Genomic DNA, 22,140 nt, shown 5'->3' with positions numbered 1-22,140 from the left:
TATGCCAAACCATCTTAGATCATTTAAGTGAGGTACAAAAAACGGATCACAGGCCTTGAATGCATGTGTCTGAAACTCAAGTACTGTCAAAATGCATGGGAACCCTGTTTTTTGTTTGGTTGTTTATTCAAAATTGTGGAAGAATCTCAATTTAAAAAAAATTCTATTTATCTATAATTGTGAAGCTCTGTAATATAACATTATATGATCTCAAACTGGGTTTTAAAATCAGTACTATTATTTTTTAATCTATTGACATTACTAACCATGAATCGGCCCCTGGCGACAGCACTATGGACATGCAGCAAAGCTCCATTGGTTTCCTGCACCTCAGCAGACCATATGCAGCAGTTCACATGAGCCCATTCGTTCTGTCCAATATACAGCAGCCTACCAGCATCCTAAACGTACAGCACACAGACAATACAACTCAACAGAGCACGGCAGATTATTTCTGAGCACAAAACTGTTCGAGGCATCACCTACATTGGGTTTGGCATCTCCATGCTGCTGGCAGAGTGAGCACTGTCTTTCATCCAAAGGCTTGGAGTTTATTTTCTGCTGATCTGTGATTTATATATATATAGAATAATATAAATAAAACAACAGACAAACAAGAGGAGAGCATTAGCCATAAATGCAAAAACGGTGTGTTTACCTTTGGACTGCGGGCTTCCTGGATGCTGATCTTTGAGCCACTGTGCATAACTGTGTTCATTGCTGGGGGGAATTATGGCCTCAGGCAGCATACCGCTAGAACACAAGAGAGCAAAGGGGAACTTAACTTAAAAACATCACAAATAGAAAACAAAACAGAAGGTAGATGGTTTATATTCAGGGCCGGATTAAGGACATATTGGGCCGTGGGGCTGTAGAAAGGGTCCCATTTAGGGTCCCACAAAAAGTCCAAGGGCCCCATTTATTTTATTGCCTCACAAAAGTATATATTTTTGCTGTTATAATTGTTATTGTTGTTGTATTTTAAGTTATTATTATTAATTTACAAAACAAATGTACATAATACATTTAAATAAATTAATAATAAATACTTTAAATGGGGGTTCACCTTAAAAAAAGTTTCTTTAGAACTTTAGCTGACAATAAAATCCCTAATTGCAGAATATCCTTCAAATCCATGAGTCTAATATCGGGTCTCGTGATGAAATCTGTAGTCAAGCCGCTGCTGTGTTCTTCAGAACATTCAATGTTGAAAAGACAGATTTGCAAGGATAGATTGACCCAAACATTCTGAGAATATATAAACCAACTTTGTGAAGGTTGGGGAAGTTTTCAGTCAACTGAAGTCTTTGAGAAAACTTTGGCCCAATCCCAATTCTATTTTTGTACCCTTACCTCTTGGGCCTTAAAACTGAGGGTGAAGGGGAAGAACTTTAAAATTTACCCCCAAGAATTGGGACAGCACTAAAGCACCTACACATGTTATCTCTTGCTTCAAATGATATCAAAAGATCGCGACTGCTGTAGTTATTCCAGTTGTTATTTTTTTGTTATTTATCTTCAGGAAATCACTGAAGGCATATATCATGTTATCATAACGATCTAATGTGGCAATAAGATCATAACTATACTGTGCGCTTACACAGTGGCCATATTTAGCTATGTAAACACACAAAAACAACATTAACATTATACCAGACGCTGTAAAAAGCTCATTCCCAAACACTAGACATCACTGACGGGATTCGAGTGTCAGAATGTTGTGGGACTGCTATACAGGAGTTAGGATTATGGATTATAGATCGCAAAATTTAGCGGTTTTTATTTTAGGCTTTTTTTTTTTAATCATGATGGTAAAACACGAACGCAGTTATGAATATATTAAAGCGTGTTTGTTTGTTGTAAATATTCGTAAAAATGACAAAAAAATACTAATTTGTGGATCTCCTTACTTCCGGGTGCTGCGATCTTGATGTTGTGGTTGATGTATGATGAAATTTTCTTACCCCTAGGTTTTGAGTGTGTTCCTGAAAAACAAAGGGCTATTCACCCCTTCCCCTTAGACCTATGCTTTCAAGCTAGAATTAGGATACTCCTCCCCCTTCACGGGAACGTGCAAAACGAGGGGTAGTGGTAAGGGGAAGGGCTAAGGTGTAGAATTGGGAATGGGGCCTTTGAGAAGCCCTGGTGTAAGGTATGACTCAGTATTAATTAATAGGCTAATCTGCAGTCTGCAGAGCATTTGTTTGACTAAGAATACCTTATTATTGAAAAGTAAGAAAAATGTGGTTCATACCGTGGGAATTCTTGCACATTTGAGCTCCAGGTTTTGGGGTCCTGGCTGTTGAACCAGCTAAACACTTGTTCTACTAGCTGTGAAAACAACAACACTGAAAATTAGCTACCTGTAAACATCACTATGCCATAAGCACTGCATTCAAATATTCCAGTAGCTACTGTAGCTGTAAATAAGACACATCACCTTAATGTAATACAGTTTGGCTTGGCTTGTGGGCCTTTGTGCCTCTAGAAGATATTCTTCTCTTCTTAGTCTTTCCACCATCACCTTGACCACATCCTCATGAAATGATTTCTAAAATGAGAGAGAACACATGGTTTCTGATTTATACCATTGCTTAAAAATATAAGTATTAAAGTATTTCACAATGAAACTGATGACTTTTCACTTAAAGGGATAGTTCGCCCAAAATTTGTCATTTTAAAAGTTTCTTCTGTTGAACACAAAGATATACTGAATGTTGGGGGAAAACAGTACTATACAATGGATACAGTAATATTTGACCCACAAAAATCTTGGAGCATGAACATTGACAATAAAATAAACAAGATCTCACCAGTGAAGTGTACAGGCCGTTCTCCAGTTTCTTCTCTACAGGATGTAAACAGCAGCCTGAACGTCCCTTTACGACCTCAAAATCTGGACAGGCCTCACACTGTTCACATACATAAAGCATATTTGATTCATCAAGATGTCATCCAATCGATGAAATAGAGAAAATAAACTCTAAACAGATCCTCACCTGCGCACACAAGCGGAGATGGCTGATGTTCAGCGAGTTCTTCAGTCCACCCATGATCTTCTCCAGGCCGTTCCTCAAAACCTCCTGAACCACATCCTGCCAGCCGCTGCAGAAACTTTTACTGCAGGGGGCGCAGGAGAACACCAGACTCTTCCCCCGCAGACGACACAGGATCTCGTGAAGATCATCTGAGGAAGGGGAAAAGGTGTGAGGGGAAATGCGTTGTCTGTTAGAGGAGTAAAACTGTGAAAACGTTCTTACCTGTGAGCCCCTCACATTTGGGATGGACCCAGTGGGCACATCGGGCACATTGCATCATGCTGCTGTCGAACTCATGTTCCTCATAGCACTTCAGGCACACGGTGCAGAAGTCCCCTAGGAGAAAACAACAACAACGAAAAAATGAATTACAACAATTGTAAAGTCATCAGATGTCATCGAGCAAACAAAATTATGCTTTTAAGTTCCAGAGGTCCTAACAAATAAGAACAGCATAGTAATATTATTCTTAAGGATGTTGTTTTGGATAAAAGCATCAGTGAAATAAATACAAATTCCGATATAAATGTAAATAAAAGGCAAATAAACTTTTAATATAACTAAAAAAGAAATTAATTCACAACAAATTTGAAAAAAGTAATATTATACAGTGATTCCTTTAGGATTTTTTTTCAGCTGTGGCAGCAGGCCTTTTTTTACACAGATCTACCAACTACCTGTGGTGTTATTTCAATGACAAATGTCATGAGCGCAGTATTAGAGGTCGAGATCGCATTTATGTAATAGCCTACGAGCATGCAGATCTCTTTGCTAGGCCGCCGATTTCCTCTGCTCGTGCAAAAAAATTCTTGCATGCCCCCTTAAATATAAGCTGCTTCAAAAGCGTGCAGATCTTCTTGTGCGCTCTCAAATAAACACTGCTGAAGTGCAATTTAGTGCATTTATGTAACAAGTATGTCTTCAGCATTTATTAGATTTGCTAGGAATATTTATGAATGTCTCCAATAGACCTAGAGAGCTTTATTAATGCGTCCTGAAGTAATGTGAAACGGCTATACGTCGTGTTTGCTGGCCTCACGCATCACGCACCTGTCAGTCAGTCAGCACATCACCTTAAAGGGTTAAACAAATGACGCACAGCACTACTACGGTAACAGAAAAGTTTGCGCTATTATAATTCACTTTCCCTTTAATACATTTTGGTGCGATTATTAGCCGCTATTAAAAAAAAAAAGTTTTGAATGAGAAGCTGTTATTTAAGCCATGACGAGATGAATTATGGCATGTAGCAGAAACCATGTAATTGAAACAAAAACATTATAAATGTACAAAACAATATAGATATTTATCAAAAATAAAACTCTGAACAACACAAGAAAGATGTTCTAAAATACAAACAAAATCATGCTTTAGATGTAATGACAACCTCATCAAAAACAAATATCCCACTAATAAAAATAAGAAAAATAACTATTTTGGAAATCTGGAACATTGAGAAAAATCGCCTTTAAAGTTTTCATTTATTTACAATAGGAAGCTTACAGAATGTCTTAATGAAATACAATCTTTAAACCTAATCCCAATTCTACTCCTTAGCCTTTTCCCCTTACCCCTCATTTTGAGCATTCATGTGAAGGGGTAGGGGTGTCCCAATTCTCTTTAGCATGAAGGCATAGAGCTAAGGGGAAGGGCTAGATAGCCTCTGAAACAGATTTTTAAGGACCACACTCAAATCCAAGGAGTACGAAAATTTCCCAGAATACACTACAACGGCAAAATGAATGCACACAGAAGCCAGGAGATGCACAAATTAGTATTTTTTGTCATTACAAATCTTTTACAACAAACAAGCATATGTTTTAATACATTCATAACCACGTTTCTGTATTACCAACATGGTTAAAAAACATTATTCTATCACTATCTATACTCCATAATAATAACTCTGTCAATCAATGACACTCGAATACCCTATCAGAGAAGTCTAGTGGCTGGGAATTACCTTTTTACAGTGTCGAGAGTAATGTTGTTTTCGTGTGAGATTAATATATTTATATTAAGAATATAAAAAAATTAACACAAAAATTCAATAAAACGAACTACAAAACATTAAAAAAACCATAGTCTTTACTGAAAAAAAAACATTACATTTTAAAATAAATATAGGTAAGTATATTATTATTATTAAATGTATGCTGCTAACTGAAATAGACTGAGTGTATCAAGTACATTAACATTAAGTACTGGCAAGTGATTAAATTAAACATTCCTTCCTCCATGGTCTGAATCTTCTGAGAGACCTACATAAAAATCAATCGAGGTGTCTAAGTTGTCAAACCTTTGCTATGGAGTTTGTTACAGTCAGGACAGAGTTCCAGCTCATGGTTCCAGGACGTGTCTGAGGACTTTCCTGGAGTCACACCGCAGCTTTTACACCGAATACACAGCATACAAACCTAGCAAATCACACAATGCAAACTTTACAGACTGAACAGTGAAACCTAAATAAAAGACTACAAAAACAACAACAACATATGAATTAAACTGAAATTATATAATACAACATGATAAAATTAAAGTGATGATGCTAAGAAACATACCCATGATGTGTTCATTTTGACAGGTTTAGGATACGTGGGTCCTAAACAGGACGGATGGTAGCAGTACATGCATCTCTTACACTGTAAAACTGGCTAAATAAGGAGAAAAACAACATCACTGCAGTCAAATATAAATGTATATATAAAAAGCTTCAAGTTTAATTGATTAGCTGTTGTAATTTGATTAGATATATAACACAACTTCTGATTTATTCATCAAATATTTGCCAAATTCCAAGACATTCAGCTATATCCAGCTATTTGCATTTTTCTGACTGGATTCTATGATCTTGTCTGCATTTTCCACATCTGTATTAGTACTAAATCAAAAAGCACCTTTGTTTGCTTGCTCTTGCGGCCACAAACATGGCAGAACTTGCAGCGTCTGCAGCACCAGTTCTCCTTGTTCTCCTCCTTCGGCCGGTCGTCCGGTGGCAGGCAGAAATGGTGGAAAGGCTCACAGCACATCTGACAGTACACCATCTGGAAACATGAATTAAACTCAAACTTAATAACCTAATACTCAATAATAACTGACTTTCAATCTTTTGCAAAAATGATGAGTCTCATTCACTAACCACTATCTAACTAATTTATGCGTGAAATGTGATGTTATAACAAATAAATGTTTCATTTGTACAAAAATGTTTTTGTTTCAAAATGCTCATTCGTACATCCAGGGTCTTATAAACATGTATAAAAAACATTACATATAATTAGATATGCTATTTACAAGGTGAACGAAAAGTAACTAGACATTCAACAATGACATTACAGTATATACATGTATTATTCGATCAACTGCTCCATCCTTATATAAAGGATAATTATTGTCTCTCATCTTGTGTTTGTAAAACACTTTAGTGTCCGTCTATCTGTGGTTACACTCATTAAACAGTGGCGGGTTTGGTGAACTGACGAACTTCACGGCCAATCACAGTCATTTTGGCACATGAACACAACGGCAAACTAGTGCTGTTTAAGAACATGCAAACAGCGCTCAAAAGTTAGCTGAACATTTTTAAATTTCACCAATTGGTACCAAATTCCAGTATCCTGACAACACTAGTTCTGTGAACTAAAATGAAGGAATATGGCTAAAGATTCAATAGTGTTGAATCTTACCTCATGCTGGCCTTTGCTGGCACAGAGCAGACAAACACACTGGGGCATGATGGGAACTGAAGTGAGAATACTCAAGCCTCCCATCAACCACACATTCTGGATATTGCAGTCCTCCTGCATCATTCATAAAAACATTAAGTAAAACCGAATATAATTTTTCTTTAAGTCACATTAAGGAATTCAAAACGTTTTCGTTATATTTACAACATTTTTTATGTATATATATATTGTAAAGTATAAATAAGATGCCTGACCTTAAAGTCCACCCGAATCTTGTTCATTGACCCCTGTGACAACTTTCCCCTCTGCGTGCAGCCGTTGGACAGTGGAGTGAGGACGCTGGACGGCGTGTGCTCGACCGAACTCTGAGAATGAGTAACAGAGGAGCAATGAGTGAAAACTGGCTCCTCACACAGCACTCTCTGTGACTCGCTCTGTGGTAAAGTCAAGCCCAGCATGGCCGCTTGCACAACACTGGCCGGCAGCCGCTTCAGCCGCAACTGCAGCCTGCGTTTGGTCTTCTTTGATGGACTTCCTGTGAGGGTTAAGGGATGATGGGAAGGTGCTGGAGGGTCCAATGATGAAGAACAGGAAGATGGAGGTTCAAGTTTCTGTATGAAGGTCAAAAACACCAGAATAGGGGGAATGGGAAGGGGCAGCTTTACAGTGGGACCACAATTTAAAAAAAAAATGGATGAAGAAGAAGAAGACCGTCACCAAAGAGAGCAGGACAAGAAATGAAGACGGGCAGCAAAGGGAAAGGCATTTTCCACCACCATCTGAACACCAAAAGCAGGAGAACTCCAACACTGAGCATGCTTACAAACAAAATAAAATATGCAAGCCAACATCTAGGCCTGCATGGAATCTTTGTTCACAAAAATTCACAGATTTTTTTAGCCCATCAAGTCTAATGTTTTCTTACGATAATATATCTAAACATATCATTTATTTTGTTTCAGAAATATTCATGAATAAAATGCAAAAAACCCTTAAGCCCTTTAAGACCTTACTCCAATGAAGGAAAACAGGTCAATGCATTTGTGTGACCAAAATCAGTTTAAAAACATGCATGCAAACACACTCAATGTTCTAACCAGGCGTTGAGTGATTAGCGTTTTTGTGTGTGTGTGTGTGTGTGTGTGTGTGTGTGTGTGTGTGTGTGTGTGTGTGTGTGTGTGTGTGTGTGTGTGTGTGACAAAACTTTACGTTTGGTTACTGAGTATGCAAGGAAAGCACTAATCACAAAACACCTGAATAGGATGTGCTGTTATAGAATAGCTATATATAGCTATATATAGATTACAGATTAGACAGATAGTCAGACAGACAGACAGAACAAAAGACAGAACAAAAGATTGGATGGATGGATGGATGGACGGACGGATGGATGGACGGATGGACGGATGGATGGATGGATGGGATACAGTTTGAAAGTATTGATGGACAGACAGACAGATAGAATAATTGCATCTAGAAAAAAGGTTTAGAAGAGCTGCATATTAAAGAAAGACGTGAGATGAAGCAGGTCTGTTGCCAAATGCATTTCATTGGTTAGAGAAGATGACATAATATTTCAGAGTTGATTCAGCAACTGAATGAGGTATTATTGATGGACCAAAACAAGGTCCGTTTATTTAATACAATTATTTTGTAATGCACATCAACAACATCATATAGAATCTGGCATTATTATTGCAATGTTGATCATTTGCATAATAAAATTATGCCTAATCTATATACTATTAATATCATAAAAAACAATAACATATAAAAACATAAGTACCTGTTTTTGTATTATAATATGAATTTGTAATCTTGCTTAATCTACTATTAATTATGTACAATTAATTATAATTGTACAGCCATTAATTAATCATAGCATTTAAATAGTAAATAAATCAAAACCTAAACTATGGCAGTCCTAGATCATAATACATCTTCCAGCTCCACTACTAATCAGATTTTTGCCTGTTTTAGATCATGAAAATACGAGTCACAATACCTTATCATTTCTGCGTTGAGCCCAAAATGCTCTATAAAGTCCTTGTCTTTTCTGCTTTGTTGCCTCTTCTGGAGGAGCAGCAGAGGTAGCTGTAGTATCTGCTAAGAAGTTCAAAGCATTCGTGAGTCGTGACAATCTATCTCAACGAATACAAACAAAGAACCAGTACAGAAGATATACAGAGTTAAAGTCAGATTGATTAGCCCCCTGTATATTTTTTTCCCAATTTCTTTTTGCTACGATAACAGTAATAAATATTTTACTAGAAATTTCTCAAAATGTTAGTATTCAGCTTAAAGTGCAATGTATAGTCTTAACTAGGCTAATTAGGCAAGTTAGGGTAATTAGACAGGTCAATGTATAAAGATGGTTTGTTCTGTAGACCAGTGGTCCTCAACCACCGGGGCACAGATCAGTACCGGCGGATCAATTGGTACCGGGTCACAAATGAAATCATTTATTATTTCCATTTCATAAGTCTGTAAGATCTCTAATTTTGAGACAAACGACAAGCGACAGACCAGAAGTTATTAATTTCCAATGGAGAAGTCCAGGAGCTGCGTGGAGTTCCGATCATCTCTGTATGTGGAAAATTCAGATCCGAATTGAGCTGCGGATCTGTTGAAATTTTTGAACTCCTGCGGCTAAACCGTATGTGACCGGATGAGCGGATGTGATGTATTCCAGTGTTGTCCAAGCAGGTCCGTGTGCGCTAAATAGTATTTTTTGGGGTTGTTTTTTTAATCAGAAAAGGTCTATATTATATAGACCTATGAATAGGTCTATATTCATGGTGAACACTATATTCATGGTAAACACAGAGAGAATACCGGCTTGCTTTTGCACTCCTTTATTTCGGACACTGCTAGAACAGCGTCTCTCCCATGGAGCACGTCAGAATTGAAAATTTTGTGCGACTGCCACAAGGGGCCATATTCTAACAGTCGTGTCCAAATGTCGTGTGCAGTGGAAAGGCGGTTTGAAGGACCCACTAACTGCCAAGGAATTGGATCTGCAACCCATTTGTCAACAAATCTGGTGAATCCACTATGGCTGTGCAGGAAGATCAACTGCTGGACTGTGGTTCACAAATGACTGTGGCCTTTTAGTAGCCATTTGCATATCACGCCTTTTCTAGAGTTCACGCAAGTTTGTTGTTTAATGGAGGTGTGTGGCTTGCACGTACAAGCCGCGTGACACGCTCGCACTTTCCAGACGCACCCAGTGAATGAATTCAGCGAGCGTACAGTTACGTGACAAGAATTTATCGATCAGCTTCAGCTTGTATGGAATATACACAAATCAGTAGACTAAATATCTCAGACAAACACAGAACACCCAAACACTGCGGTGCTTTGGAATTTTTCAATAAATAAAACTTGAATGAGAGCTGCAGCAATGAGGAAAAAAAAATGGTTAATGGTCGCCTAGGTTGAGGACCACTGCTGTAGATGATCGAAAAAAAATATTGCTTAAAGGGGCTAATAATTTTGATCTTAAAATGGTTTTAAAAGTAAAAACTCCTTTTATTCTTGTTGAATAAAAACAAATAAGATTTTTTTCTAGAAAAAGAAAATATGAAAGGAAATAATGTGATTTCCTTGCTGTTAAACATCATTTGAGCAATACTTGAAAAATAAAGAAAGAAAATAAATAATAAATAATAAATATATATATATATAAAGGCTAATAATTTTGCCTTCAACTGCATAATTAAAATTCCTACCAGTGATTTGAGTCTTTTGTGTTCCGCTGGGCTTTGTCTGGTCAGAACTGGCACTCTCCGTGTCAGAGTCATCATAGCCCAGCATTTTTCTGTAGGAGCGAGGGGTGACCCGGCGTCTGGGCTGCCTCCTGGTGGGGCTGAACTGAGCCAGTCCTCCTCCTCCATCATCACCTCTTTCCTCCTCGTTTTCTTCCTCGCTGCTGTTCGTGGCAGGGGGCGCTGATGGCCGACGCCGCTTCACCTGGACTGCGCCAAAGAGAGGTGGTCAAATAAAACGCTCAAACCTGAACGCATAAACTACCCAGCAACATCTTAAGCTTCATCTATCGGGTTTGAATCTGATTGGAAAACATATTAGTTAAATATTTAAGTTTTAAGAGGCAAGTAGAGTACCTTTGTTAAATTTTCTCATTTTGTTCCGTTCAATCATAGCACACTTCTTTAGGCTGTTGAGAAAATACAAAAACAAGTGTAGGGACGGGATCAAACACTGGAAATACTTACAAAACATACAAAAATAAAACAGGCATAAAAAAATGTTATGACCCTATAAAACATGGAAGAGGTTGACTTCATTGCCCACAGCCTAACACCTTGTAGTTAACCTCGTAATAACTCTGTTTGTCGACTTACACACAGCTCTGTCGCTTCTTGTTGGGTCCTCCGAATTTGGGTTTGTCCAGACAGAACACACACCTCCCGCAGTCTTCCAGCCGGTTGCAGCCCTTGCAGCGATTGCAGCGCCTTAGCCGACAGCCCAAAGGAAGGCTTTTGATAAATGACGGCTTTGTCTCAACAGATTCTTCACTCTCAGGTTCTGAGTGAGACGCAACATCTTCAAGTGGCATTGAAAGAGGGAGACAGAGGCAAAAAAAGGATCTAACATAAGAATATGGGCATTTTGGGCATGTCAAATATTGGTTAAGGACGAAATGGAAAAACTACTGAGATGACAGTGTTGAACTGCAGCTACCAAATAGGCATTTTACAATTATCTGAGTAAGTGTAATGATAGATTGCTCTTTGTATAGTGAACATTTGTTTCTATTTTCATGTTTGTTTGTTTGTTTCTTATGCATTATGTGAGCTCTCTGAAAGATCTCAGACCTTCTCTCGTGGAGTTTTGGATACGGTCTACAACGCAGTCTGCATATGTTGTGCATTATGAATGCAACACACGTCAGGATCATTTTATTTTCACATTTACTATCATTACAATTGCCTGTTACACATAATCCATATCCATGGAAAGGATATTTGAGCAACACAAAATATTGTGTTTCAATCAAAAGTTTAATGCACAATTACATTACATGCAAATATATTAATTTACTAATATTATTAATAATAAACAGAATAATATCCAGGCAGGCTGGGTTTCAAAGCAGTAATATAAAAATGTAGTGCTTTAAATAGAAAGGTACTTTTAGGAACTGTACACTTAATATCAAATAGTTTTACACTTTGGAATTTTATAATAAATATTTAAAATATCTATATTTCACAATATTGCACTTGATCATATTTTCTAAATCTGAATACAATATGTACAAATCTTGCAATAACATTATACATTTTTATACTTCCAAGTCCACAGTAAACAAATTACTAGGTGTATTACAAGTCGAGTCGACTAACAAACAAAATACACATTTACAGGTCAGAAGAGCTCCAAGACATTAGAAAACGTCACTTATAATGGATGCGGACAGAATGAGGAAAGGAGAGGTGTGTACCCTCTTCCACAGGTGAAGCAGTGATGCCCTCTCTCTCGTGCAGAGGAAGGGCGCTGAGTCTGGGAATGTCATCGGGGACCAGTGCGCGGGGCTGTCCTAGAGCCACAGCTGCTGCTCGACACACATGCTTTATACGTGGACCACCGATCAATTGTGCCTACGGAGGTAAAAGGGCACAATGTTGAACTCGGAAACCAATGAAAAAACTTGCAGAGGAGTCATTTGTATTATCTTTACCTGTGGAGCCACTTCTGGGTTGGCTCGAACTTTTCTCGTGCCCTTCTTTCTGCCTCTGCGCCCAGCTGTGGCTGGTCCTTCTCTTGCTTTTACAGTGCCAGACAGAAGCTGCACAGAATAATCACCGTCATAAGTATAACAACACAGTCACGTGGCACTATAAAAGATATTACATCAACATATTTAGCAAAATGTATTACTCAGCTGTCTTGAATACTCAAATCTGATTGGTCAGTAGTGACATTCCAAAGTATGTTATCCCAAGATAACAACCGCTAAATAGCACAGGCTCATCTGGGAACTTTGAATCACTTTGACCATCAGTGAATGCATTCAAATCCATATACCTACATACACATTCACATTTATCTGCTTGTTTGTCAGACATTTTTTACACCATCTTGAGAATTAATAATACATAGGCTAGTATTTGTTTAATTCAGCCAGTTTTATGTCTGTCAGCTTTGCGTTTTTGACTGTTTGGTGCCATCTTGTGACTAAATAATGTGCAAGTTAGTGTATAATCCATCAGCTATTCTCGTTTCTGTCAGTTTTGCATTTATTTAAAGAATTAATAAACTATTGTCACTCAGACCAACGTTTTGAGTTTAATTTTTATGTTTTGTAACAAATATACATGTAATAATTGGAATAAAGTACATCCAGGATGGCTGTTTTTGGATATCAGGTTTTATTCTGCGATAACTTCCAAGGATGTACTTTATCTCTATTATAATTTAAAGAACACCCACATGTACAAAAATGCACAAGATGATATCCAAGAATAACAAAAATTAATTTTAAATAAAACTAGTTTTGTATTTCAAGTCTTTTTTTCCACCGGAATAAAATCAGAATAAAATGCAATCTTGTGAAATTTGATTACAATTTCAAATATATATTTTAATTCTAATATATTTTGATGTTTTTTATTATTGTTAAAATTGTATTTATTTGAACAGCCTTTTGCTCATTTTAATGGTCTAAATATATTCCTTCATTTTTATATTCAAACATGAAACTCTTTTTAGTTATCTTTTTTGCTTTGGTTGAAGATTACTGGACAAAACTCAATAAAACATACATTTCAGTCACCGAAACATTAAACCTTCTGACCTGAGCTGATTTGAGCTGCTTTTGTTGGTCAATTTTAATGAGTTGAACTCTGGCTCTCTTCAACAAGTGGATCATCCTCCTATTGGCTCCGGAAACACTCATTCGCTGCGGGATACCACCTTGCTGCTCATTTTGTGCACTTGTTTCAGTGGAGTCCTCGAGATTATCCGTCTCTACTGAAAAAAAGGGTCTTAATGTTAAGCAAATAAGAGAACAGAACACATTTGGAAAGAAGACATACTTAGGAAATAATTTGATGTTGTTATTTAATATATGAATATTTTAACAGTTAGTACAGTATCTGCTAATAGTTTTAATAAACATAAGCCAACAATAAAGTGTTGTATTCTTAAAATGACTAGATTAAGAGGGCGTGTACACAACATTTTTTCCAGCCAAATATGGTAAATTATTTATACGTTTTGCCGGTTCGTTTACAACATGACGTCATTTTTGGACTGAATATGCATAAATTTATAAACATGTATAGACATTTTTGAAAATGCCGCCATTGTTGTGTTCATGTAAACATAAAAAAAAAAGGAATGTCTTTGAAAACTAAGACATCATTCTTGTGCAAAGTATGTTTAGAGGCATATAGATTAAGGCCAAGCACCAACAAACATACATACCAATACCGGAGTATGTGGTTATGTGTTTTTTTTTAAAGGTTTCCTGATGCTTCCTCACCAAAGTGTGAATTTACTTTCACATTACAAGCAAAAGCAGAGACACCACTTTCACACATTGCAAAATATACAGATACAAGCACCTCTTTTCCTTACAGGTACAGTTTACCGACAAGGTGAAAGTGCCAAACACTGGCCTGGCATATGTAATACAGCATTTTTGAGATGTAACTATTGACCTGACTCATGATTCGATACGATTCATGACACTAATCTCACGATTCACAATTTAGCCACGATTCTTTAACAAAGTTATTTAAAACAAATATAAGGTGAACAATAGCCCTTTCATTTTTTTTAAATGCAGCATTTTTTGCAAAATAATACAATTTTTGTCATAATTGTTTATTTTTGCCATAGCTATTTCAAAAACAAACAAATAAAAATAATAGAATAATAATAATACAAACTATAGAAGACTTATAAATATAAACAAACTAAACCTGTAGCTGTGCTGAGATTTGACATTTTTTAAAAGAATTAACAGAATATCTATGTTTTCCAGGATAAGCTGAGATCTTTACACATTTATAATGACCATTTAAAAAAAAAAAAAAAACTCTTTCACTGGACACTGAGATGGCCGGTGTGGAGAGGAAAGCCTTTCCTAAACCAGAGAGCAGTGTATACAGAGGTGATCAATGGACCCTCTGATCCAGGGGACTGGTCACTGGCCTAAAATACTGATTATAAAATTACCAATTATACAATAGAATAGAGACAGGAGTGGCACACGATTATGAAGGAGAATAATTGATATTACTTGTACAAGTAATTAGTATAAGTATCAGTAATACACTTAAGATATATTCTTAAACATTTAATAAGCAAATTATTAAAATATGAATAAACTATTTTTCAAAAGGAGAGAGGAAAAAATATTTAATATCTGATTCTGTAAAAGCACAACTTTCTCCGTCAGTCTGAAAAACATCTTCATGCTTTCGCTATATAAACACTGGTGCACCGTGTGATCTCCATAACATTCGGAGCAGCAAGCAGAGCTGCAAATCCTACCGTTCCCTTTGGTTGGGCTTGTTAAGGGTTTTATTATAGACGTCTGTGACAGTAGTTTTTCACTGTGCTGACGGTTTATGTGCATCATATTCATCGTTCTGTTAGTGTAAGTCAGGGGTGTCCACACTCGGTCCTGGAAGGCCAGTGTCCTGGAGAGTTTAGCTCCAACCCTAATCAAACACACCTGAACAACCTAATCAAACTCTAACTAGGTATACTACAAACTTCCAGGCAGGTGTGTAGAAGCAAGTTGGAGCTAAAGTCAGCAGGACACCGCCCCTTCAGGACAGAGTTTGGACACCCCTGGTGAAAGTAAACGTCTTTTCGCAGTATTGCACACAGTTTGTGCGTTGTCCAACGGACTTCACAGCTGTTATTTTACTGCCGCTCCACCTCTTGCTTGCCGCTTGGGCTGTGCAAAAAATATCGATTTATCTAGCTATCGCGATCATTTCTTTCATGATAGTGTATCGATAGTCCAACCTGAAGTAGTTTACCGCATATTAAAGCACTGTGTTCCAGTTTTATGTTTACTTGATGCATTTTAATTTTTTTTTACTTTCTTTAGTTTTATAAATTGTTTATTTCATTTATATGTGACTTTAGTGGCATATACATTTTAGTAAAGTGTTTAATAACAATATGCATTTAATACATTTCAGCGAGTTCTGTTTAATCACACTGTGCAGATCTAATGAATTAAAATAGATAAAAATCTAATTAGGAATTGGAATTTTAATTCGTCTGCTGACTTGATCAAGTTGTCTATATAACATGACACACATACTAATACAAACTATTGCAATATATCACAATATTTGTTGTATCGTAATATATCGTGATATACTGAATCGTGACCCATGTATCGTGATATGTATCATATCGTGAGGCCCTTGCCAATACACAGACCTACTTGCTGCTGATGTGCAGGTAAAGCGAGTTTGCATCTCTAAACAGCGCCCCCTCTGTTCAAAACATGTATTGCGATTGATTCAAGATTTGAACTGGTTTTTATTGTCGCATATTTCAATCGATTGTCAACTGGCTCACGGTGAATCATTACATCCCTAGTAACTATGCTATAGAATATAATAACATTTACTGTATTTTGTGTTATAATAACTATGACATTTTATGTGAAATACTTGGTGTAACGTTAACTACATTTTTCTTTTTAACTTCAAAGCACTCAGAGCTGCATTTCTACTATAAAAGTGCTCTACAAGTTTGACAGCAAAAACCTTACCATTCTCCTTAGAAGAGGCTTCCGCTAAAGAAGCAAGCGGTGTCTGATCTGAATGATCCCCAACACGTATGGCTACTTTTGGCACCACTCCCGGAGAATAGATGTCCTGCAGTTTCAGATCAGACTTTTGTTCTCGAGTACCCTGGGTCCCTTCCTCAGCATCTTCCTCTGTTAGTCTGGAACTATCACCAGCCATCCGCTGCATCTTTCGTTTGGCCAGGCAGGCCGTGAGCTTCTTCAGCTTCCAGTATATTTTATAGTGGTCTGCTGATTGGCCGATTCTCCCACCTCTTCCTCGAGCTCCTCCAGAGAGCCTCGAAGAGCTCAGAGCAGGTTTGACTCCTTGAGATTGCATTTTTTCTAAAACACTTTTTTCATCGTCATTTACGATGTCCAGTTCTTGCGTGGTCTTCAGCCTGCTGCCAGATTCAAGCGTTTGATGATCAGTATTAGGTTTGCTGAGATCTGTCGGGAGCTCGGTAAGAGCTGGTTTCTTTAGAGCAGCTCTTTCTGGAAGAGCAGACATTCGCTCGTCATCCATGAACCTCTTTGGGATCTTGATGACACGTGAAGAACGAGCGCTTACAGTAGGTTTGGTGGGATGTTTCAGCTCTTCAGCTTGGCCTCCAGAGGTGGACTCCAGGAGTGCTTGTTCTTGTCCCTCCACCGGCTGTAGAACATTTATAGGGTCTGTATCTGAGACAGAAAGTCTTTGTCTCTTTCTAGGCATACTAGAGGCCTGCCTCTGACTGTCAGGTACTTTGCGGTGAACTTTCTTTAGCAGTAACCTTCGCTGGCCGCGCTTTCGTCGCCTTACGAAAGGCTTCCTTTGGGAAGAAATTAACACTCTGTCACTTAAAGATGCTCCAACATCTGTGCCAGGAGATTTAAGAGCCAATTTGTCTGCTGCAGATTTTCTGCCCCTTTTCTGTTTGGCCATTGGTTTTGCGGAAACCTCCTCTGCCTCATCACCAGCGGTGACTCCTTTTGTCTTGACCCTCTTGGTATAGTCTGCTGAAGCTCTTTGGCCTTGGGTGTCTTTAAGTTTGGAGGCTCGCTCTTTACCTTTAACCAGTGTCAAAGTCCACACTAATTTCTCCGCAGCACTGGAACCATGCGTCTGTGACTTTACATTGGTATCATCCTCATCCACTGTAGTTTTATCATTTTCCGTCAGTGACGAGACCCTTGTTCCCTCTCTCTGGTTCCTGAGTACCCTGCCATTTGTCTTGCTTGAGCTGCCCTGTTTTAAATGTCCATCTCCATTTACAGATGGCTTTTTTGTTTCTCTTTTGGTCACCCTTTTGGCTGCCACTTTAACTACCATTTTGGGCCTTACAGATTTTTGGTCAGTTCTGGAAAAGGGTCTGCCTCTCATGCCAGGTTTTTTCAATATTGATGATTTTAAATCTGCTGCTGAGGAGCGCTTCACCTTTGATGATGCCAATTTAAGGGCACGGTCTGTATAAAAGAGAGGGATGAAAAGTATTAAAGCATTCGATTATTCATAATAAACACAAAATAACCCTAAACAACACAAGAGAATGTTAAATCTGAAATGAATTTGTCAAATACTTGATTAATAGAGTACGAAAAGGTAATGTTGAATATTTAAAAAGCAGATTTATTTCCATTAACAGCAAATAAATATATAAATAAATAAACAAAATACTTACTTGAACTTTTCCCAGAACGCAAGGACCACTGACCGTCCACATTAAAGCCAGTGAAATCTCCCTCCTGAGAAAGAAAGATTGATTAAAATATAACACCAGAGATCTACAAGTGCACCTTGAATGTATAATCCCTTAAAAATATGATAACATTTTTAAGAGACTTTGACGTTTGCTGTTTTGTCTGCACTGGCTAAAATTACAGCAGCCCTATAAGTGTTTTTAGCCCGTTCTACAACTACCCGATGAATAAATATCAAAATGAAATAGCAGCACTACATTAATAGCCCTGTTCATTAATAGCTCTGGCATTATACAAAACAACAAATATTCAATAAAAGCAACCATTTCAATGCATTATACGGCTTCAAATACAACAGTTCTGTATGTTACATCCCTGCTCCATCTTTCTACTTGACTGAGCAGTAAGACTTTATGTACTAAACGAATATAATAGACTTAACGCATTGCTGTTAGGTTTTCTTTTTCTCACTTGCCAAGCCAGATGTAAGCATCTAGTATTTAAATGTATGTGAAATAAGATACTCACTCAGCAACTGCCAGTTTGATAATGAAAAACTCAATATAGTGCCCTATATTTTAATATTAACTTTCAAAAAAAGGTGAAATAAGAAATGCAGCTAACCCCAAGTACCGCTTACCGGGCCATGAAACTTCCTCTGCATTATTAAAAACACTCTATTATACTTTCCGAATATTACCTTTCCTGCAGATAAACGAACGTGAAAAGTGACATGCTTTTTCACACACAGTCACGTGCTTGTCTGAGCTCCAGACAGTCAGTGGGCCAGAGCAGTGCACGTTGGACAGTTTATCAAGGATGTACTGCTGGATCGCATCTCACTATAGTTGTTAAACATGATATTTATTTAATCTCGTCTCTATCTAACGACTCTTCGGTCTTTTAAATCTATCATGTAACGTGTCACAGTGAAAACTTCAGATTTGTCGACGCCATTATAACGACACAGATCACTCTGCTTATTCATGCCAGAGTCCCGCGGAAAAAGTAATTGATAGGTGGTAATTTGTGTGTAATTTCTTAATTTATTTACAATTTGGTTATGGGTAGCTAAAACAAAGACCATGCGGGTCAGGTAGTTGAAAAGGTAGGCTACAAATAATTAATTTGTTATGAATTAATTAATTATTCATAAATAGTTCACAGCTGCCTACAACAACGATGCTATCGTCCATCGCGATGTTTCACATAAGACATTGTACGATGGCAAATTGATCGACATCGCCTACGCCTATAAATAAACACTTTAAAGCTAATCATAGCTTTTAAAACAAATCATACAAACACACACAAAAATGCAAAAAAAGCCTCCAAATTCTATTACTAGACTTCATTTTATTAATTATTCAGATTAATTAAATCAGATTATAACAATTGTTTCATTCACATTTATTAAGGTTGCACAATATATTGAAAATTCTTGCGATAATAAGCTAATTAATTACATTTATTCTATTTGCCAAGCAGTTATGTGTTGCACTTTGCTTACATAAGCTGTTTATTCAAATTTGACCAATCCAATGGGACCATACTATTTTTATGCCCGCCTCCCCAGTAGGGGTTATTTTGCAAATGGGTGTACCAAGCTCATAGGAGAACCTAGTGTCTCTAAGATGAAAAAAAATACTAATGGCAAGCGTTGAGACAAGCCAAGAGGGAAAAAATCATGTGATTTTGTTATAAGAGATCATGTGATGATAAAAATGTATGTGAATGAACAAACCAGCGGCCTGAGCACATTGTGAAATATCTAATATCATTCTATACGTCTTGACCATTTCAGTATTAGTGTTATTGCTCCACGTCTCACACCTTCAAATGTCACCATGCCTTCATTTCATGTCGGCATTTGTCTTCTGAGACGCCAGTCATTTATTAAATAAAAAAAAGATTCTCGCAGCTTTTCCTACCACAGCAACTTTGCTTTTACTTTTGATATTTGGGGCCAGTTAATCAGGAAGTGATGATTTTCTTCACTTTGGCTCACTGCTTTATTCGCACATCTTTCATGCAATAATGCATTTTTTTGCACATAAATTTTATTTGCATCTTTGGACGGAAACATAGCTAGTGGCTGTGCATCATTTTGTCATCAAATGGAAGTTTAGTTTTTTTGTGTCATCGTTTTTTGAAAGCACCTCTGTGCTTAAAGCTATTAGTGTTGTCACAATAATGGAATTCGATACCAATCAGTACTGAAATGTTAAAATCATCCATTTCCCATGAACATTTAAAGTAAACAGCGGTGAGTTCGGTGAACTGATGACCTTCAAGGCTAATCACAGTCGTTTCTGTTGAGCATGTAAACAAAATGGCAAATCAGCGCTGCTCCACATCGCTTAAATGTTCACGGGAAATGAACGTTTTTTAAATTTCAGTACCGATTGGTATCAAATTCCAGTATCATGACAACCCTACAAACTGTATTACAAATTCAATAACATTAACACCTTGGACATGATCACAACAGCAGCTGCAGAAACAACAGAACATCATATGGCCAGAAGTTACATGTATTTGAACAAACAAAAGCTGAGATCCAAACTAAGCAACTTTTAAAGTCAGACTGAAATAGTCTGTGTTAAAATCTTAAGTGTTATGAATAAACCCCAGCACTTTATTTCCAATGGACATTTAAACAATGCAAAAAAGTTAACAGTTATTAGTCGTGTAAAACTGCACATTTATTCAGAAATAATTAAATAACCAATCAATGCAATTTATCCACAGAGAACAAGAAAATTAGCTCTGAAAGTTTGTTTCATGCACTAGAAACTCTTAATTTAAAATAAAAAACTTTTTCCTCATGAAATTCAGTGGTATCAATATTTAGGCATCAATTCCTTTCAAAGCCAACAAATAATAAGCATAGTTTTATTTTACAAAAGATTTTTACAAAGGCACTTAAGTGCTAAACAGCATAAATTTCACATAAGAGCTAACACTTTCATATGATCAGCAAATTTAGCAATGCAAAAATATTGCTAATGCAAGTATATACTATTTGCAAGTCTATTTCCAAAAAGAAAACTTTGGATACATTACATAGATTCAAAGCAGAATCTCTCTCAAGCAGGTCTACGCAGTTACACAGCAATGCATTTTCTAACTCTAACCATTCAAAAGTACTTACTCATCATGGCTATACAGTATTCAGACTTCAGAAATCAAGTAAGAGTTTCTCACATCCTCATAAAATGCACTGTCCACTCACTCAAGGATGATGCTGGATTGCAGCAGCTCAGAATTTCAAAGCCCAGAATCAGATTGCATCAGTCTAGGTGTGATGTCAAAGCTTAAAGTGAGCTCTGTGCTGGTTCAGCTATGAAGCTTTTACTGTATTTACTGTATTAGCCAAGGGGATTTTTAAAAATACTTCCACTAATAATCAAAACCAAAGTAATAGGGGTGTTCAGCACCAAATGTTGGTAAGTGACTGTCACTGAAGCAAAGTAGAAAAGTGATTAACATATGAAAGTTGTATCGTTTATTTAATGCCACGTAAGCTTCAACTTCAGGGGGAAAAAAATCTGAAAAATCTGAACATAATAAAATACAAAAAAAAAAACATTCAAATAAAAAATAAGTTATTTATATAAGACTTTACATTATTATTGAATAAAAATAATAAATATTTCCTGGCAAAACCTTACTGAATATTTAAGTAAGTTCTTTTTATCTATCTTTCATCCATCTGTCCATTTATATCCATCTATCTATCTATCTATCTATCTATCTATCTATCTATCTATCTATCTATCTATCTATCCATCCATCCATCCATCTTAACTTCCTAATCCTGCAGAAGCAGACTATTTATTATTTCAGAATAATCAGTATACACTTAAAACAAACTTTGCTACTTGTTCAAACTACTTTTTAAAAATGAGCTGACAACAAAATTCCTGAGATTTTTTTTTGGGACAAC

General features: G+C 36.9%; 1 protein-coding gene across 8 annotated transcripts in view; it reads right to left on the bottom strand.

Moving 5' to 3' along the window:
- kmt2ba (lysine (K)-specific methyltransferase 2Ba) overlaps nucleotides 1-22,140 on the bottom strand; it is a 42,553-nt gene that overhangs the window by 17,026 nt on the left and 3,387 nt on the right. The window contains exons 2-23 of one of the 8 annotated variants that reach the window (XM_073931486.1): nucleotides 18,173-18,236; nucleotides 16,497-17,957; nucleotides 13,545-13,720; nucleotides 12,429-12,536; nucleotides 12,192-12,348; nucleotides 11,089-11,290; nucleotides 10,849-10,901; nucleotides 10,456-10,701; nucleotides 8,730-8,830; nucleotides 6,979-7,335; nucleotides 6,725-6,838; nucleotides 5,936-6,082; nucleotides 5,600-5,692; nucleotides 5,338-5,455; nucleotides 3,261-3,374; nucleotides 3,000-3,187; nucleotides 2,814-2,912; nucleotides 2,441-2,551; nucleotides 2,255-2,331; nucleotides 659-753; nucleotides 487-566; nucleotides 267-401 (exon numbers count right to left, since the gene is read on the bottom strand). In XM_073931486.1, coding sequence (XP_073787587.1) covers nucleotides 267-401; nucleotides 487-566; nucleotides 659-753; nucleotides 2,255-2,331; nucleotides 2,441-2,551; nucleotides 2,814-2,912; nucleotides 3,000-3,187; nucleotides 3,261-3,374; nucleotides 5,338-5,455; nucleotides 5,600-5,692; nucleotides 5,936-6,082; nucleotides 6,725-6,838; nucleotides 6,979-7,335; nucleotides 8,730-8,830; nucleotides 10,456-10,701; nucleotides 10,849-10,901; nucleotides 11,089-11,290; nucleotides 12,192-12,348; nucleotides 12,429-12,536; nucleotides 13,545-13,720; nucleotides 16,497-17,957; nucleotides 18,173-18,236 — 4,296 coding nt within the window. The remainder of the gene's footprint in view (nucleotides 1-266; nucleotides 402-486; nucleotides 567-658; nucleotides 754-2,254; nucleotides 2,332-2,440; nucleotides 2,552-2,813; nucleotides 2,913-2,999; nucleotides 3,188-3,260; nucleotides 3,375-5,337; nucleotides 5,456-5,599; nucleotides 5,693-5,935; nucleotides 6,083-6,724; nucleotides 6,839-6,978; nucleotides 7,336-8,729; nucleotides 8,831-10,455; nucleotides 10,702-10,848; nucleotides 10,902-11,088; nucleotides 11,291-12,191; nucleotides 12,349-12,428; nucleotides 12,537-13,544; nucleotides 13,721-16,496; nucleotides 17,958-18,172; nucleotides 18,237-22,140) is intronic. The other 7 variants (XM_684255.10, XM_068215240.1, XM_005159485.5 and 4 more) reach the window with 7 other exon arrangements.

Source organism: Danio rerio, chromosome 19 (assembly GCF_049306965.1).
Source record: "Danio rerio strain Tuebingen ecotype United States chromosome 19, GRCz12tu, whole genome shotgun sequence".
In the NCBI taxonomy this organism is placed as follows: domain Eukaryota; kingdom Metazoa; phylum Chordata; class Actinopteri; order Cypriniformes; family Danionidae; genus Danio; species Danio rerio.
The sequence above is the reverse complement of the archived record's forward strand: the minus strand, read 5'-3'. Positions and strand labels throughout refer to the sequence as shown.